A 20,673-nucleotide genomic window follows, 5' to 3' on the forward strand; every position below is an offset into this window, starting at 1 on the left:
ATGTACAAATTATACAACGTACAATGAATATGAAGATCCTACGGTCTTTCACAGTAAACTAGTGTGTGTCGGTACACTGCCGAAATTACAACTTCCTACCCTAACCTGTTACACCACGCAGTGGAGTGTTGACCCACATATCCAGAGGTGTATTCCATTACCAATCAGACTGTAGAGTGCTCACCAAGCAGCTTAAGCACTCAAGCAAGCACTCCTATCAAACTGTTGATAATGTTACATCCACAGGTTTTGGGCCTACTACAAGCAGGATCATTGCTTCCCCTTCGACCTTACCAGGCTTGATGCCGATCACGAATAACTTCGTACCATGGCGGGTTGCGAGGCAACCGTGAGTGACAATTAGTCTACCATGTGGTCCCAGGGTTCTCCATCTGACTACCGTTTACCTGAGCCAGGTGGCTTTCCAATGGGGGGCAAGCCCTCAGCTATGCACCAATCTTAGCTAGGGTGGCCGAGCTTACCGCTGGTGCATGCCAGACTTGAATGATCCAATCAATTGGGGAATTATAACCTCCCAGTCTAATCTAATGTGTAAGCAGAGCTGGATCAATGGGGAAATTATGAACACGGACAGTTTGAAAATGTAATTTAACAATTTATTTATTTAACAAGGGATTTATTATTTATAAGAACCTATGGTGTAAAATGTGGAATGCGGGATCATGCAAAGGGGGAGGGAACTCAAGGACTTTGATGTACAGGAAGGGAAATCAGAATGGATCAAAAAGGGGAAATGAAATTCAAAATGTACAAGCAATCGTGAGAAAATGGATCAGAGATATTGACACAGAAAATAAAATGGACAAGAGCAGAACGCAACCTTTGCCTTACCTACCGGCTATACACAACATGGGTACCCAGTCAGACCGTCCACAGAGGGAGATAAGAACAGAAAGTGCGAGGGTTATCGGCCTCTTTATCTTACCGAGCGGGATCTGTCGTTCATGAGATAAATAGCCTACTGTGTAAGAACTAAGAGAGTGTGTATGTGTGGCTTGGCTTCGGCCCTAACCGGTGTGTTCACCCCATCTGCCCCAATGCTTTGGCTCCCAGCTCAACCACGCCAACGACAACACTCCAGTCTCAATCGCCGTTTGCGAAGGACACAGGATAAACTAACTCCGAGCCAATGTAGGACCAAAGCCAAGAACCAACGCATGGAGCTTTCACCCATGGCACTTTTATAAGCCCTTGCAGGGGCGGGACTTAAAAGTGGATAAAAACGAGATATTGGTCGAATCCTGGACACCCATTGGCGCACTTCTGCCATGCCCCGCCCATGCCGGACCTCCCCATCGAGTTTTGTCCAGTCAGTGTCCGTGATTATTGGGAGCATTTCATTACTTATAGGGGGTGAACGGAGCAATTATGTATCCACAGGATGCTAATGGCCAATTAGCACCCACTTGTTCCGAGGTGCATGGTGTCCGGAGAATAGTTGCTGCTGCTCTGGTGTCCAGAGAATAGAAAAGCTGTGTCACACATCCGTGGTGTGCGTACATGAGGTGATGATGGACGAGAAGGTGAAAGGTTAGCGTGTGGTTGATTCGACGCCATGGTTAGTGGGTCATGGTGTTTTCAGGTCGTGGAGCAATGAACGGCGTGTATAATATCTTAATGCAATGGAAATTAACGTGTTGATAAAACCCAAGGGTAAATAAAAATGTGTATAAATTATTGGCAAATGTTGTGTGCTTATGGAGTCGTGTAAAATATTATGGGGGATAGGGGGAAAGTGACCGTTGGGTATTGGCGCGTGATTCAAACCAGATTTTGGCGCGATATGCTAATTAGCACCTGCGTTATAAAGTGCACCACAAGGCTCGTATAGGATCTACAACTAACCCCCAGAAAATGGGGGGAAAATGAGAAAACCTCTCTAACCCTCGTCAACGCAATGTATCACATTCTAACCCACTACACCTGGGAAAGGGACTACTCTAACCTTATATTATGGAAATAAATACGCTGAGGGACCTGTATGTTGGGTGCAATTGCTTTATGGGCCGTTTCCTAGAACCACAACAATAGTCATCGTGTGAATCGCGACGGCTTTTAATCGGTTAAATTTACTTATTCCAAACTGGGAATACAGGCCTGTGTTGTATGAATCATATTCAAAATGGGAGCTGCAAATGATACTTGAAACAGTTGGGCAATTCCACCTTCCTATGGTCAGTTTTACCTTGGCTATCCATATTTTCCTTGCAGCTGGATCTTTTGGGAAAACATGCTTAGGCCTACTCACACCATCTTTGGATGTACAATATTGCTACAATCAGCAACAATACATCTTAGCTGGCATTCTTAGTACTTTTTCCGAGGTTATGTAGGCCGCATGTAAACACATTTCCTTCAGGCAGTTGCAAAACTATCCTCGAGAGATGACGTGACATGTTCCATATACATAAAACAATGTATAGCTTGTATTGCTCTATATAATATATTGCTTGTATTGTTCTAAATCGTGCAATGTGGTTTGTGGCTGTACATTTGATCAGGAATGACCAATCGCACTGTTTTCACAGCCTGCGAGAAAATCCGGGAGCAGGCCGATTGGGAAACGTGCATTTAAAGCACTCTTAAACTAGAACAATGTGACTGTGTCGCCAATATGCCTCCACATAGTCCCACAACGGGTAGGTGCCATCACTCTGCATATGTATGGGTAGGGGATCATGTTTGTGAAGTTTCGTGTTGATCCGATAGGGTTCGTTCTTCTATCCAAGATCGCTGCCAAACTGTGTGACCTATGACATCATCATTTTCAAACTATATGCAACAGTGCTGTTGGATGATATTTGTAAAATTTCGCATCGATAGGGTGAGCGGTTTCAAAGATATAATTATTTAATATTTTCCATCAATCCAATATGGCTGCCAAACCATGTGCCCTATGATGTCATAAATTTAATATTTCAATACAAATGGGTCATAGATCATGTGCATGCAATTTCAGATTTTTAAGATAAGGAATTTGATTAGAACATTTTTGTCTGGTATACCACTTCACCTATGATGTCATCGTTATCATGCTTTTGTTCCCCATTGGGAGTACTTGACAATGTGCCAAGTTTCAAAGTTTTTCATTTTGCGGTTTCCGAGAAATATTTTTTTTTAATTATTTGCTTTTAATCCAACATGGCTGCCATACCACGTGACCTATGATGTCACAATTATCATAAAAAGATTCTGCATGGGTGTCACTCCTACCCTGAAAGTTTCGTCTCAATTGGACATATAGTTGCTGAGAAAAAGGAGGTTTAGCTTGTACGGACGGACGACAAACTCGAAAACATAATGTCTACGGCGACTTTTTTCGGTGGAGGCATAGAAATTAAGTCAACACCTCTCATCCATGTCACCCTCTCCACGGTTATATCAGAATGAGCTGATTTGTCACACAGTCACGGATTGCTTAAACCTAATATGGGGCCGTTCAAAAATTATGAAATGTTGTTTTTTTAGCATTGTGTAACGTAACGCTTGACTACGTCATGTAACACTTGATTACCATGTGTTCTGGCATACCGTGCGTTCTGACAGGCTTGATTAAACCTTGCTATTATTTGACATATGATTACATTTTTTCGGGGTCCCTCATCATGAATAACACTCGACCCAAAGAAAGGCAATGGAAATCAGACGCAACAAACCTGGGCAGTGTATATTCAGCAGAGGCCTGGAGGCCTAATGTGTTAGACCCACTAGAAAACCAAGATGGCAGCCATCACATTTTGTGTCTGTGGGTCTGGTCCGGTAACATATTTCATTTCAATAACAACAACAACAGTAACACAAAGCTCTTGTAGACCTGCGACATCGCAGGTAAAAAGGAACAATATCTGAAAATAATCAACAATTTCCCACAGGAAGAGTAAATCGAGGTGTAACACGTTTTTCACGATGACATTTAACAAGGAAAACAACCATGGTGAATGGGAAGAGAGCAAGAACATTAAGAGTGATTGCTGCAGCGAGAGCAGGTCGGCATCCAGAGAATGGTGATGGGTCGTTGGTCTCTTCCACCGTTGTGGATCCATTTTGGTTTCTTGTCATCACTGTATCTGTTGTAGAATCTGTATAAAACATCCGTTTTCATCAGAAAACAAATCAGGATAACAACAATGTAAGATGCCGTAACTTAACCAAGGTTACACTGCACTAATTGGTGGACAAGAACAGATACTGTACATTCAAAGTACACTGCCCCCATGCCAAATAAAAGAAAAACAAGACCGAAAGTCTAACAGCGGCGTAGCCGGGATTGTTTGATACTTTAGTTGAAGATAGACGTAATGATGTAGCGTGACACAAAACTGCCACAAATTTAATACACAGAAGATATATTTTAACCTCTAGTAACTTTGCAGTCACTACGAAGGGATTAGTGTTACGGTTACATTTATTATAATATAAACTTTACGTTATCATTATTACGAAAATTATATTACTATAAAAAAAACACCCAGGCTAATTCCTTACTTCCGTGGTTACACCGCTTATCATTGATTCCTGAACCATACAACGCTTCAATCCAGTAACTTTCCATTCGCGACATTGGGATTGAAGTGTCATCGTTATAAATACGATATTATTATTACGAAAACGATACTACTGATACGATACACTACCGTATTGAGAAACCTGGGCTTAATTTGTCTGAAGCGGTCCGAAGGTGAGGCATGAAGCCTAAGGCCTATACGTAGTACGTACCGTATTGTTGGAAGACCCGTAACATCTATGCTTTCGATATTCGATTTTCATTTTAACAATCTGTTTGTTTGTGTTTCACACAGAATGAAAAATGTAAAGGTAGAGCATGGCGATTGCGATATATGACAGTTTCGACTATATGTTCGGCCTGAACGAAATTGGAATTAAAATGGCGGTGTGCGGAGTCAGCCACTGTACCGCCGTAATGACATCAGACGTAATCACATCACCCTGTCATATGACCAAATCCTCACTTCTGATTGGTATACGTTTGAGGGGACATACATACGGATGGACAAACACTGTTATAGACGGCTTTTCCCTATGGGCTACGCTTTAAAAACACAACATCCTCCAACGAGCGATAATGCCGGTGCGCCTTCTGCACCCGGCGATGCCGCCGTGCAGCATGTGCAGACGGAATTGGGAGGGAGCGGTGTACAATAATTGATTGATTAATTGGGTAATTATAACAAATAAATATAAAATTTAAAAATAATTAATTTCTTAATAAATTGGATAATAGCATACCTAAACCACCACCTTTTCATTTGAATGTGTAACTTTAAAAGAATTAATTAATTAATCGAAAAATTAAATAATTACTCAATTAATTGATTAAGCAAGAAATCAAAAATATCCTTTATAGCCAAATCACTTGGTCATTGTCATGTCCAAATATCAGCTTCCTAGCTCAAAAGGTGCCTGAGATATTGTCCAGATAAGAAAGAAAATAAATAAGTAATTAATAAATCGATAATAAATAAGAAATTTATTAATTAATTGCTGAATCAAAAACTAAAAAATACCGTTTTGCCAAAGCACTTTGTCACTATGTGCCTAAATTTCATCCTCCTAGCTCAAAGGATGGCTGAGATATTGCCCAGATAAACAAGAAAACAAACAAGAACACAAGAAATCGGAGTGAAAACTAAGTACTCCCTTTCAGTGCGCGTCATCACCGGGGGCGGGCCCCCTTTGGTGCCCGGCGATGACGTCATGCAGCTCCTGGAGATGGGATAGCGAGGAGCGGAATACTGTGGGAACCCACTATTCACGGGGGATTTCGTTCCTGGAAAATCTGCGAATAGCGAAAGCATGAATAGCGGGGCATTGTCTCAATGGAAAAATGTGGGATGGGTTCCCAAGTCACGAAAATCCATGAATAGAGAGGACCAAACAGGGAACGGCGAGGCAAAATCCACGAATGGCGAGGCAAAATCCACGAATGGCGAGGCAAAATCCACGAATGGCGAGGCAAAATCCACGAATGGCGAGGCAAAATCCACGAATGGCGAAGCAAAATCCACGAATGGCGAGGCAAAATCCATGAATGGTGAGGCAAATCCAGAGAATGTCGACGATAATTATCCGCGAAGGTTGATGAAAATCCCACGAATGTATGCCGCGGCATTGTTTCATTAGGGAAAAGGGGGATATGTTATAGGTTCCCGGCAGTTCCTGATTCATGGAGGAATTTTTTTTTAAGTTTAAAATGTTTTCGACCGCAAATGCACATGATTAGAGTTTCATTAAAAAAAATGCTTACAAATAAAAACGATGACAACACCAGGTACCATTTCCAATTTATTGAAGGAATGCGCTTACAGTTTATTAAAAGTACTTAACCATACTTTACCGTGAAAGTTAAAAAAAACACCATCATGTACTGTTCAAATTTTTTTACAAACACAAGCAAATTTCAAATGATTATGATGGTGATTAATTAAAGTCCAATGAATTCCTCGAACTCTGAAGATGACCCAAATGATAATCCTGCAATGTGCACAGAGGGAGAGGCAGGACAGGCAGCAGTTGAGGGTGTTGGTGAGGACACTGGTGAGGACACTGAGAGGACGGCAAGAAAGGAGGGTGCTGGTGGTGTTGAGGTGTAGGGAGCAGGGTGAAAGAAATCGGTAATGGAGAGCTGCCTGGCAGATTGCCGCAGGTTTCGATGCAGCTCTTTGTAGAGGAGAAGAAAATCACCCAAGCCCCTCTTGAAATTGAGGTACCTCTCCATGACTGGGTCAGCATCTTCCAACTTGTTGACAAGCGCCCGCATGCCATGCAGCAACTGGACTGCGAGGTTAGACCTTGGCACCTCTTCCTCATCACTGCCCACCTCCTCCTCCTCGGAAACCGTTATAATGGCCTCCCACTCGTCCTCAGTGAGGTTGTCGCCATGTGAGGCAAAGAGTTCCTCCAACTCCTTAGGCTGCATGTCATCAAATCCTTCCCCTCCCAACTGCCGTGCCAACCCGACAATCACATGCCTCTCCTCCATGTTATTGGGAAAGCCAGTAAAATTTCTGACTGCCTGTGGTCACAGGTTGTGCCAGCACGCGTTGATAGTGTAGGCTCTCACCTCATTCAGCGACTCCTTGATTGCGCCGATGCAGTGGGCAATGTTGAAATCCTTCCAACACTGCCCGACGGTGAGCCCTGGGTCCATCGCATCCAAAATGCAGCAAAAGGTACGACGGGTGTAATACGTTTTAAACGTTGAAATCACACCTTGGTTGAGTGGCTGGATGAAGGAGGTGGTGTTGGGCGGCAGGAAGATCACACCGACGTTTGGGTGAGCCACGTCCATTTCCGCAGGGTGGCCAGGAGCATTGTCCAGGAGCAAGAGAACCATGAACGCAAGGTTTTTGTCCACCATGTACCTCTCCACCTGAGGGATAAAACAATTATGGAACCAGTCCAAGAAGATTGCTGTCGTCACCCAGGCTTTCCTGTTGGCTTTCCAAAACATGGGCAGAGTTTGCTTGTTCTTGCCCTTGAGAGCACGTGGGTTCAAGGAACGGTACAACATCATGGGTTTCAGCATGAGGTCCCCTTTTTCATTTGCACAGAGGAGAAGAGATATTTAGTTCTAGGCAGCCTTGAATCCCGATGATGTCTCCTGAATCTCCTTCGAGATGAAAGTTCTCGTGGGCATCTTTTTACAGAAGAGGCCAGTCTCGTCAGCGTTGAACACATGCTCTGGGAGGTACCCTTCTCTTTGAACATCCTCGTGAGTTGAGCTGGGAATACTTTTACCGCCCCGTGGTCCGCTGAGGCACGCCACCCTGCCAGCTTCACATTTTTGAGGCAGTACCACTCCTTGAAATGATGGAAACATCCCCTGCTTGCAGTGAATGAAGTCACGCTGCTTGTACCATCATCGCTTGGCACATCACTCATGGTAGCACCACCTGTGCAAGACAGATGATTGTAAATTAGTTTGACCTTTGTGCGAATGAGAGGTCCACCCAAAGGGATACGCTTTTGTGTGTTGTCCTCGATCCATATGCTGAGAGCCTTCTCCATCCTTTCTATGTGGACATCCCAGACATGGGTGACCACCTTCATACTCGATACAGCGCTCGCTGAAACACTCTCACGAATTGCCTTCTCCTGCCTCCATATGTAGCGAATGGTGGATTCGTTGAGGCCATAATGCCTGCCCATAGAGGCCGCACTCTCTCCTCTGGAAAGCCGGTCGAGCAGCTCCAATTTGTTGCTGAGGCTCATCACTTCCTTCTGCCTCTTGTTAGTCCACACATCTGCGGCACTTTTCTTGTGCTTGGGGGCCTTGATTGAACGATGAGCAGAGCAAGTCAAAACCACAGGTCAAAGCAACGGGAAGAGAACAATGATCGAGGACACTGTCTGGATATGTAAGATTGCGAGCATTGTGGGTAGCTGTTGGAGGGGTGAATCCCCTGACATTTTTTGTGGGGATGTTATCGGATGATGCCGTATCGAGCGTATCTGCCAATTTCAATAATAGATTTAATGAATCATTTGCATTCTATAATTTGCGGGGTTGACTTGTTTTTGTCGCTGATGGAACATCCCACGAAGCTCTCGATTATAGTCTGGCTAAAATTTGCAGCCGCAAAAGCCATGCAACGCAAATCACACACCAGTGAATGTATAAGCAGGTCAAGCTGTGATGTCAAGCAGGTCAATCATATGTGGTGATTTCAATTGTCACCATGCCAGTTGGCTGGGTATGGGGACCTCTCTCACCAGCCATGGCTCTTCAGCAAAGGACTTCTGCGACTCACTGGGACTGACACAATCTGTCAATTTCCCGACCCGGATCTCAGTCAACGGAGCATCTCCTCTTCTGGACTTGGTTATGACTAACTTCCCTAAAAATGTCTGCTGCTCTTCTTCTGCTCAAATCGGCTCATCTGATCATGTGCTTGTTAAAGTGGACATCTCTCTGACCATTCTCAGAGAGCCTCCTCAGCGCCAACGAGTCTGGCATTTCACTCAGGTCAACTGGCACGGTCTTCAAGCAGCCATCAATCATCTGGACTGGTCTCCCATCTCTACCGCCTCTGCCATCAACTCATCCTGGGAATTCTTCCAAAGTAAATTGCTCTCTCTCATGCACAGATTTATCCCATCTCGTCTTCAGTTGTCATACCCTTCCTCCCGTCCATGGTACACGGAATCTTGTGGTGAGGCTGTTGCCCAGAAACAACTTGCTTTTGTCTCCTGGAAAGCAAATCCAACAGAAGGAAATCTCATTTCCTTTCACAAAGCCCAAAACAAGTGTGTGTCCACCCTCGGGAGAGCCAGGAAACAATATCTCTCCGTTCTCAAGACCGAACTCTCTTATCTGTCTCCCTCTTCCAAATCCTGGTGGCGTCTGGTCAAATCTGTTTCTGGTGTTTGTTCCCCCTCCATCCCCTCCCTCACCTCAAACGGCTACACAGCTGACTCCGCACGTGAAAAAGCTGAATGCCTCAACTCTGTGTTTGCCTCTAAATCTTGTGTCCCAAACCCATCCCTCTCTGTACCCACCGTACCCAGTCATACCCAGCTGCTCCTGGACTCTGTGTCCTTTCCTCCTGACAAGGTGGAAAAGTTTCTGTCAACCCTCGACTCTGATTCTGCAACTGGACCTGACGGCATCAGCCCACGGGTCCTAAAATCCTGTTCTTCCGCTCTTTCACTCCCTCTCTCTGTTCTCTTCACCCTCTCCTTTGCTCAAGGTCATCTGCCATCTGCTTGGAAATCAGCCAACATCACCGCATTGCATAAAAAAGGTGCAAAAACAGATCCTAGCAACTACAGACCAATCAGCCTTCTCCCAATTATCAGCAAAGTCATGGAATCCATCATTGCTTCAGATATGAAATCTTTCCTCTTCTCCATTGGCTTGATCTCTGATCATCAATTTGGTTTCAGACCTGGTCACTCTACTCTGGACATGCTGCTTCTGCTTTCTCAACAATGGATGGAGGTCCTCAATGCCAAAGAGGAAATTAGAGCTGTCTCCCTTGACATATCACGTGCCTTCGATACGGTCTGGCACCCCGCTCTGCTCACCAAACTCTCCTCCTTTGGTATCCATGGAAATCTCCACGCATGGCTGGCGGACTTCCTCTCTAGTCGTAGTCAACGTGTGGCCCTGAATGGGTTTCTCTCATCTCCTCTTCCTGTTCAGGCTGGAGTTCCCCAAGGCAGTGTTCTGGGCCCTGTGCTATTTCTGGTCTTCATCAATGATCTCTCTGACTCTCTTGAAAATCCTCTCTATCTCTTTGCTGATGACTCTACTCTCTGTCGCTCCGTTCCTCATCCTCACTCTCTGCAGACCTGGACAAAATCACAGACTGGGCAAACAAGTGGAACATGTCTTTCAATCCTGACAAATCTCACACTCTTACGATGTCTCTCCGAAAAGACCGACTGGACAACCCTCCCATCCACTTTCTGAATAATCCTCTCCAAGAAGTTCTGTCACTCAAGCTTGTGGGTCTCACTATCTGCCACGATCTTTCCTGGGAAAACCACATTTCAAATCTGGCCTCCAAAGCCAGTCGCCGACTGGGCATCCTCCGTCGTGCGAAGTCCTTCCTTGGCACACCTGAGCTCCTCACCACATACAAGGCTTTCATCTGCAGCTCAATGGAATACTGCTCTCCCCTCTGGGATGGTGCTCCTGCCTCACACCTAGCTCGTCTTCACGCTGTTGAAACCAAAGCGTTCAGAATCATTGGAATCTCCCGCGATGAAGCTAACTCCAAGGGCCTTTCACTCACTTACCGCAGGGAGGTTGGTGGTCTTTCCGTCTTCTACCGACTCCTCTCTGGCCTTGCCCCCCCCCCCCCAGCTCTCTCTCTGGGCTCTGTCCCCCAAATATTCCTACAGGTCGCACAAGATCTGCCAGCAAGCCTCTGATGGTTAAACTGCCGAAATCTCGGCTCTCTGCTCACCTTCACTCCTTCATTCCTCTTTTCTCCCGCCTCTGGAACAAACTCCCTCACTCTCTTCAATCCCACTCCACCCTCCAGGTCTTTAAAACAGCTGTTCACCACCATCTCTTATCTTCCCCCATCCAAAACCTTGATCTTTTCTACCCCCGCTAATTTCACCCCAAATCCACTTTTTTGAAATACCAACTTCTGTCCTGGAAGTCCTTGGTGTCCTTGTGTTTTATACTACCCCCCCCCCCCTTCCCACGCCTCCCCCCTGCAAGCCCTCTCCCTCCCACACATCTCCCTGCTCTCAAATGTTGTGTTTGTGTGCTTCCCCTTCTCTCCCCATCTTGTCTTCCGCTCCCTCTTTTTATATATTTTGTTTGTCTGGTTGATTTGTTTGTGAAATAAATGTTAGCTCTTTCACGAGCCTCGATCCAGTATACAAAAAAAACAAAAAAACAAAACAAAAAAAAACTCGCGGCTCGTAGATGTGTATTTTGCATACGTCCAGCTGCTTTATGCATGGCTGGTGAAAGATGGGTTTTTATAAATACCTCTACCTGTACCTACAGTCACGTGAAAAAGTAAGTGCACCCCGTGTAAAGTTTTGACTTTTTCAACATATTTCAACTGTTACGTGCTCCTCCCCGACCCCCTGGTCAGGGTGTACCTCCGAGCCCCGAGAGGAGCCACAGCAGAAAAATATGTTATTCTGTGTCAAAAAGCAATAGGGAAACCACACCAATGGTTATCAACAAATAAATATTGTATTAAAAATCACACAAGAATAACGATACAACAATAATAGCAATCAAAAGTACAATCAACACATCTTATGATGGTACCATCAGCTAGTATAGGATAACTCACTGTGCTCCAAGTGAGTGAAAAAAGAACATTCCCCAATGTCTCTATAGCTCAAAGTTGATCCCCTCCAGTGATCATTAGAGCGATGTCGAATCGAAACCCGAACCCCGTTCACATGACGGGCCCGGTCACACCGCCAAAACAGCAGAAAGGCGTATGCGGCCAAAGCGGCGCAAAGAGTCACGTGGTCCAAAACTGCGAAAAGCAAACTCAAGGCGAATGGGAAATCCAAAGGCGCCACTGCGTAAGGCAAACTCAAGGCGAATGGGAAATCCAAAGGCACCCTCCAGGTCTGAACTTTCACGGCTCAGTCGGCGAACCGCAAATTAATCTTCCAAAAGCCACGGTGCACACACACACATCAGATACGTCTGAAAGCGGTGGAAATGGCTGATGAAGCAAACACCTCGCTTGACGCGCGAAGCGCACGAATCAAAATGGCCGACGGCTCGTTCTCGAGTCGCGACGACCCGGCGATGATTCTTCAGAATCCCAATGCTAAACCTGACACCCAGGTTGATCAGTCACAGCGATAACCCCTATCGCAGGAATTCCTATCCAGGAAATTCAAAGTTCACTCGTGACTCTTGCTCGACAACGTTAGATCCAGAACGCAAAGCAACCAGCTTCTTGTCCGACTTTTCGCTCCTTTCTTTTCTCTCACCTCCTCCTCTTCTTCGTCTTCCGGTTCCCGATCCGGTTTCCTGTTTCATTTAACATTAACCTTTTTACCTTTTGACAATAATAATGGCTATTTCCCTCAAACAATAATAATAATAATAATAATAATAATAATAATAATAATAATACATAGAATCAGAAATGTTTCAAGTGGATGAAAACCACAACACCGGAAATGACGAATCCGTAACACAACATACATCTATTTGATCTTCATTTCAACAATATTGATAGATAAAGGTCATATAATATAACAAATATCATGAAACATTTACATTTTGTAGTCCATTGTATAATTTAAATAGACATAAATGCAAATTTCGCATGTGGAAAAAGTAAGTACACCCCTACATTTATCACTACTTCAAATACCTAAAATTAGAATCAGGTGCACCAGCTCAGGTGCAAATGATTAGAACATCGTTAGAGAGGATCTTGGAGGAACCAGTCTTATTTAAACCTCAGACATTTAGTTTGGTTTGCTCTTTGTTGTTGAAGTGTGCGGCATCACCATGCTCAGATCAAAATAGCTCTCTGAGGCCTTCAGAAAGAAGGTTATAGATACCTACGAGTCTGGGAAGGGATTTTAAAAGATCTCAAAAAAATTTGAAATCAATCATTCGACTGTCCGGAAAATCATCTACAAGTGGAGAACATTCCAAGCAACTGCCAACTTGTTCAGGCCAGGCCGCCCCAGCAAGATCAGCCTGAGAGCAGACCGCAAGATGCTGAAGGAAATCTCTAAGAACCCCAGAATGTCATCATGGGACCTACAGGTAGGTCTTGCCACTGTTGATGTCAAAGTGCACGAGTCTACCATTAGAAAGAGGCTGCACAAATTTGATCTACATGGGAGGTGTGCTAGGAGGAAACCTTTGCTATCCAGAAAGAACATCAGGGCAAGACTAAAGTTTGCCAATGACCACCTAGGCAAATACCAGCACTTCTGGAACAATGTGCTCTGGACAGATGAGTCAAAGGTAGAGCTATTTGGCCACAGTACCAGAAGACATGTTTGGCGAAAACCAAAGACAGCATTTGACCACAAGAACCAGATACCAACTGTAAAGCATGGTGGTGGAAATATTATGGTTTGGGGCAGCTTTGCTGCATCAGGGCCTGGGCAGCTCACCATCATAGAATCCACTATGAATTCTTCATTGTACCAGAGGGTGCTTGAGGATAATGTGAGGCCATCTGTCGGCAAGTTGAAGCTCAACCGAAGGTGGACCTTGCAACATGACAATGACCCTAAACATACCAGTAAATCCACCAACGAATGGCTGTAACGAAAGAAATGGAGGGTTCTGGAATGGCCAAGTCAAAGCCCGGATCTAAATCCCATCGAGATGTTGTGGGTGGATTTGAAACGAGCTGTGCATGCAAGAAACCCCTCAAACATCGCACAGCTGAAATAATTCTGTGTGGTGGAGTGGCAAAAATTTCTCCCAGTCGATGTCAGAGACTGGAAGACAGTTATAAGAAACGCCTACTTGGGGTTGTTTCTGCCAAAGGGGGCAATACCACCTATTCGAGCCAAGGGTGTACTTACTTTTTCCACATGCGAAATTTGCATTTATGTTTATTTAAATTATACAATGGATGGCAAAATGTAAATGTTTCATGATATTTGTTATATTATATCACCTTTATCTATCAATATTGTTGAAATGAAGATCAAATAGCTGTATGTTGAAATATGTTGAAAAAGTCAAAACTTTACATGGGGTGTACTTACTTTTTCACGTGACTGTATGTCAAGCAAACAGCTTGTGAATTTTTTTTGCGCCCCTGAAAAACTGCAAATTCGCGGAACACGGCTGCGAATAGGAAAAAAAAAAACGTGATTTTGCGGTGCACTTTTCCGCGAATAGAGAAACAGGTCGCATTTCATCACTCGCGAATACGTGGAACTGCAATAGCGAGGTCCGATTGTACAATAAATGGTAATAATACACGATACCTGTTAACTTGTTTCCCTAATAAACATTTATACCTGATGTTACTCATGTTTGAAACAAGAATGACTACATTATGGTCACACCCTGCAACACAAAATATATATTTTTCGCATCCTCTGTCAACTCAATTCCCTCATCCTTGCTATTGTAGGAATTACAGTGTACAAATTATCTCCGAGAGTCTTCAAGATTTGGTTCAATATCAATTACGAGTTTGACGGACAGCTGGGTCTGGTTTCAGGCAACTAGTGCCCCCACTCCGCATAGGAGTGGCAGAAAAGATCATGTTATTATCCTGTGTGGGGGGTATAGATTACAGTAGATCTATGCTCGGGCTATGATCGGGCTCGGGATAGTAAACCTTTTATTTCATAAAAACTTGTACATGGTCATTAGAGGTACGGGACTTTGCCATTAAACGCGACTCAATTGGCTTAAAAAAAACCGGTAATGGGACGATCGGGAAAGGTATATTTAATGCGCGTAGGCCTTCGTTCAAAAACCACGGAATGCGATTTCTTGCACATGCAGGCTTGATGTTGGTGTTGGTTCATATGCAACCTGTGGCTGCTAGTACTGTTTGTGCCAACCTTGGAAGGATGACAGTCTGAATCAACCCACCTGGTGTTAATTCAGTGGCATGACAGGGGCTCAAACACAGGACCCTAAGATCTCAAGCTAGCCATTAAACCATCACCAGGCTATGGGCTTCATTAAACCTTACTAATCATTTAACACTCGACCCAAACAAAGCCAATGTAAATCTGACGCAACAAAGCCGGGCAGTGTATAATCAGCAGAGGCCTATACAGGCCGAATATATTAGGCCCACCAGGAAAACAATATGGTGGCCATGTCATTTTGCCTTGGCACTATGGTGGGTGGAGACAAGCAACAGATGTGGGTGTAGTCTGACCAATGGGTGCAAGTTTCAAAAATCGACCCCCAACAAAAACCCCATCAACAGCAACGCGAAGCTCTTGTAGACCTAATATGTCCTTCGCTATCAAAATATTTCACTATCAGCACTTCTCAGTTCGAATCGGCAAAGGGAAACTGAGCGAGAGAAGCTGTTGTCACTTTCAGGATAAGTATGAACAAAGACGGTTTCTTTCAATAAAGAACCAGAATAGAGCATGATCACTGGGTGGTAATGATCAGCGAGTTAGATCTTACCAGGTGTGAAGAGCACAGAGAGGACCTGCTGTCTCCATGTTCCATCCTCTCCGGGACCAATCAGGCACCAGTATCTCTCGAGTTGATCCCTCGTTACACCAAATGGAGGCAGCAAGCAGTGGGAGCTTTCTGGACAGGAATCCTGTCCAGGTTCCAGCATTCCATGGTTTCTCTCTTTACTCTTCCCCAGACAGGAGGTAAGGATGTCTGCCTGTGTTCCGGCCACTGCGATCACCTGGTCGTGGCCTTCAGTACTTCGAAACATCCACAGCAGTGAGAACTTGTTACTGGAGAGCTTTTGTATCTCACATGAGAGGAGAGGAATTCCCCTGAGAGTGTTCGGAACTACAATGGGAAACAAGGAAATTACAATCGTTATTTCCACCAATAATCTCTCCACATATCCTCGAGTTTATTCCACATTTCTTTTCCCAAAATGCTTCGAAAAACGGCATCAAATCCCAGAATGAGAATCTACAAAACCCACCGTGTGGTTTCTTCGGTTCTCTCTCATCCGAAGAGTCACATGACCTGGGAATCTGAAATGAAATAATAAAGAGGGAGTGACAATAGCCAGGTGTGGTAAAATGATGGAAGAGGTCCACGTCATCTTGTGTTCCTCAATATATTGATATAATCGCTGTGAATACTTCTTTCCCACAATTACGGAAATAATTCACAGGAAATCTGTTCAAGGATCCTTAAGGGCAGGAAATGATTATTCTGCGTCTGAGCGAAGCGAGGTCGAGGCCGTTGATTCTTGATATGTGACCCATGCCCTGCAACCCATGCCGACAGCAAACAGAGATTTTGGCATGATGATGATGATGAGTATGGCCGCATTGGCCATCCAACCATCACGTAATTTTATTTAAAAAATTATCCATGGGTAGTCGCTCCTATTTTGAAAGATTCGTGTCAATCGCTCAAGCGATTGCAGAGAAAACGGATATCGAAGCAAATAAAGGTGAAAAAGTGAGGGCACGGCCGACGTTCCACAACATGGTCATGGGTGGCTGTAGACGCACGCCTATTACTCATTTAATGTTTCTCGATTACTAGACGCAGACATCCAAACTCCCACAGTACGCTTTCTTTCCGAGAGAACTGCGGATGGTTCTTGTGTTTGTGGACTCCGCACGGTCCGCGGTGCAGTGCAGTGACTTGGAGGATCGGGTGGAGAAAGATCGGTGTGTGAGCGTGTGCGCACACAGGATTATGGTAACAGCCTAAGGTTGTAGGCCCAGCAGGTCAACCAGCGCTGCTGATTGATGACCAAAGAATCCCAAATTAATCAACATGGTACTTGCTCTGCTAGGAGTGCAGTGGTTCGGAAGTGAGGTTCCGCTAGGTAGTTTAAATGTGGGATCAATAAGGGTGGGTGGGGGTTGGGAGAGGAGTCAAGGTGGTGGAGATGGTGCAGAGAAGGAGGTTGGAAGTGTTGTGTGTTAAGGAAACCAGATGGAAAGGACACAGGGCGAGGAGGTTGTTTGGAGGATAAACCTGGTGCACACAGGTGGGGACGGAAGGAGTGGTTTTATGGGAATAATAGCATCGGAAGAAATCAGCAAGTAGGTGGTCAGATTGGAAAGATGGTCGGACAGATACAGTTGTGGCCAAAAATATTGGCACCCTTGCACTTTTTTTTAAATAATGCACCATTTCTTCCAGAAAATTGTTAAAATTAAAAATATTTTGGTTTCCACATTTGTATTTGTTTGGTTTGCAGTGGAACAAAACAAAAAACCTGGAAAAATTGCAAAATATTACCTTATTCCACACAGGAATCCACACAGAACACCATGAGATGCCCCCAATGGAAGTAGTTGTCAACGTACAGGCCCGAGGGTGATGGAGGACGAAACGATCCACACTACGAAAGTCCCTCTCTAGCTTTCTATTATATCACTGACCCTCCAAGGTCTCAGCTTCAGAATGTTTCACCCTCAATGAACTCCACCAAGGTCACACGACCAGGCAGAGGTGACCAGGCCTCACGGTGTAGCACACGCCGCCGCCAGGGAATGAGGCCTTCTATGGTTGCCCATGCGTTGCTGCCTCATTTTCCAGGAGCAGTCAACCCGTCCTCAACTTTCTCCCACCATCCGAGGTGCCACATGTATCTCACTTTTCAAAACATCAGGCATTCAAGCTCTTGCCTGGGAATTCCCTCGTTGTAGCTTTCTGAGTCAAAAGGTTTACTCTGCGCACATTGCACGTCACGTTCAGCGAATGTCACCTCCCTGTGGCTTGTATTTATTGTGATTTTAAAAAAAACGCTTCCATACACCGATCTTGAGGTTTGGTTTGCAAGCCACCGTCTATAATGCCAATGTAAGAGACATAATTACTCTTCTTTTGAGTCTTCGGAGTTCTCGGGGTCTTTTGGGTCCTCTGGTTCATTTGTGGGCTTTTGGGTGTTCAAGCTCTTTTGCATCCTTGGGATCTTTTGGGTCTTTTGTGTCCTCTGGGTCATTTGGGTCCTCAGGGTCTCTTTGGTCATTTGAGTCTTTTGGGTCCTCTGGATCTTTGGGGTCCTCTGGTCTTTTCGGTTATCTGGGTCTTTGGGGTATTTTGGGTCTTTGAAGTCCACTGCACCCTCAGGGTCTCTTTGGTCATTTGAGTCTTTTGGGTCCTCTGGATCTTTGGGGTCCTCTGGTCTTTTCGGTTATCTGGGTCTTTGGGGTATTTTGGGTCTTTGAAGTCCACTGCACCCTCAGGGTCTTTTTGGTGTTTTGGATTGACATCCTACAGACGCAAATGAACACTCAGTTTACTCTGCGCACTTTGCACGTCACGTTCAGCGAATTTCACCTCCCTAGCGTGTATTTATTGTAAAAAAAAAAAAAAAAAAACACGCTTCCGTACACTGACCTTGAGGCTCGGTTTGCAAGCCACCATCTACAATTCCAATGTAAGAGACATAATTACTCTTCTTTTGGGTTTTCAGAGTCCAAAGGGTCTTTTGTGTCCTCTGGTTAATTTGGGTCTTTTGGGTCCTCTGGATCTTTGGGGTCCTCTGGTCTTTTCGGTTATCTGGGTCTTTGGGGTATTTTGGGTCTTTGAAGTCCACTGCACCCTCAGGGTCTTTTTGGTGTTTTGGATTGACATCCTACAGACGCAAATGAACACTCAGTTTACTCTGCGCACTTTGCACGTCACGTTCAGCGAATTCACCTCCCTAGCGTGTATTTATTGTAAAAAAAAACAAACAAAAAAACACGCTTCCGTACACTGACCTTGAGGCTCGGTTTGCAAGCCACCATCTACAATTCCAATGTAAGAGACATAATTACTCTTCTTTTGGGTTTTCAGAGTCCAAAGGGTCTTTTGTGTCCTCTGGTTAATTTGGGTCTTTTGGGTGCTCAAGCTCTTTTGCATCCTTGGGATCTTCTGGTTCATTTGGGTCTTTGGGGTCTTTTAGGTCATTTGAGTCCTTTGGGTCCTCTGCCTCTTTGGGGTCCTCGGGTCTTTTCAGTCATCTAGGTATTTTGGGTCTTTGGGGGCAATTTGGGTCTTTTGGTTCCACTGGGTTCTCAGTGTCTTTAAGGGTCTTTCAGGGTCTTTTTGGTGTTTTGGATTGTTTGGTTCTGTGGGGTCGTTAAGGGGCTTCGGGGTATTTTGAGTCTTCAGGGACGTTTTGGTCTTCTGGGTCTTTTCGTTTTTTTTTTGGTCTTTGGGATATTTTTTGTCTCTGGGGTCTTCGTGGTCTTTTTGGTGTTTTGGCTATTTGATGTATTTTGAGTCTTTGGGGTATTTTGGATCTTCGGGGTCTTTTGGGTTTTTGGGTCTAAGGGGCCTTTTCGGTCTTCTGGGTCTTTAAGGGTCTTTGAGATATGTTGGGTCCTTGAGATATTTAAGGGTCTTATGGGTCTTTTGGATCTTCAGGGTATTTTTAGTCTTCAGGTTCTTTGAGTCTTCTGGGTATTTAGGGGTCTTTGGGGTCTTGGGATCTTCAGGGTATTTTGGGTCATTGGGGGTATTTTGGGTCTTCGGGGTCTTTTGGGTGTTTAAGGGTCTTGGATCTTTTCAGTGTTTTGGATCTTCGGGGTCTTTATGGGTTTTTAAGGGTCTTGGGGTCTTGGGGTCTTTTCAGTGTTTTGGGTCTTCGGTTTCTTTATGGGTCTTTGGGGAATTTTAGGTCTTCAGGGCCTTTTGGGTTTTTGTTGTCTTTTGGATATTTAAGGGTATTGCAGTCTTTGGGGTATTTTGGGTCTTCTGGATATTTAAGGGTCTTTGGGGTCTTTTGGATCTTTGGGGTATTTTGGGTATTTTGGGTATTTTGGGTCTTCTGGATATTTAAGGGTTTTGGTTTTTTTGGGGTCTTCAGGGTCTTTTGGGTGTTCGTGGTCTCCTGATGTCCACGTTCTCTGCTGTTGTGCTTGTGTGCTCTCCTCTCTCTCTCCCCGTCTTGTCTTCTGCTCCCTTTATCTTATGTTTTATGCGTCAGTTTGTTTTTATGTGATTAATGGTAGGTCTTACACGAGCCTCGAACTTGTATCCAAAAAAAACAAAAACATCCGGTTTTTTACAACTAAAATGGCTGCCAGTTGGCCATCTTTCATCGCATCGGAAAACAAAATAATGTGCATATGTACCCCAAAATGTATTGTCTTTGTGTCAAGTATGAACAAAATTGAGAAATAGATCTCCGGGATATGGTTGCGGACGCACGGACACACGGATGAGATGTGTTAAAATATACATCAGTATAAAGTATAGGCTAAGTATGAGTTAAGAAGTGTAAAAACATGTAAGAGTTAAGAGAAAATTTTGGGTTTGGGGTATTTTAACGATCTACCAATGCCTTTTTTTTTACTGGTATACAAATGATTGAACCAAACAAAAATGAAACGAAAGAGTGGAAAAATCACAGCCTTGGTATTTAAATGGAAAATATAACGAATGTGGTAAATATCAAAAAAAAAGTCTTATCTAAGAGATAACCAAGACAAACGTTAATAAAGCATACAGTTTAAAAAGATGTAATGGATGTCAAGAAATCAATGGATAAATAATTTACTACAATCTCAAAATGATAAGTGGCT

At 44.3% G+C, this 20,673-nt stretch overlaps 1 protein-coding gene across 1 annotated transcript in view; it reads right to left on the reverse strand.

The window, feature by feature from the left end:
* Positions 1-595: 595 nt before the first annotated feature.
* LOC137431017 (uncharacterized) overlaps positions 596-20,673 on the reverse strand; it is a 47,291-nt gene continuing 27,213 nt past the window's right edge. Inside the window, exons 4-6 of the mRNA XM_068121872.2 lie at positions 16,113-16,164; positions 15,626-15,970; positions 596-4,100 (exon numbers count right to left, since the gene is read on the reverse strand). Coding sequence (XP_067977973.2) covers positions 3,877-4,100; positions 15,626-15,970; positions 16,113-16,164 — 621 coding nt within the window. The 3' untranslated portion in view covers positions 596-3,876. The remainder of the gene's footprint in view (positions 4,101-15,625; positions 15,971-16,112; positions 16,165-20,673) is intronic.

Source organism: Myxine glutinosa, chromosome 7 (assembly GCF_964187855.1).
Source record: "Myxine glutinosa chromosome 7, kmMyxGlut1.1, whole genome shotgun sequence".
Taxonomy (NCBI): Eukaryota; Metazoa; Chordata; class Myxini; order Myxiniformes; family Myxinidae; genus Myxine; species Myxine glutinosa.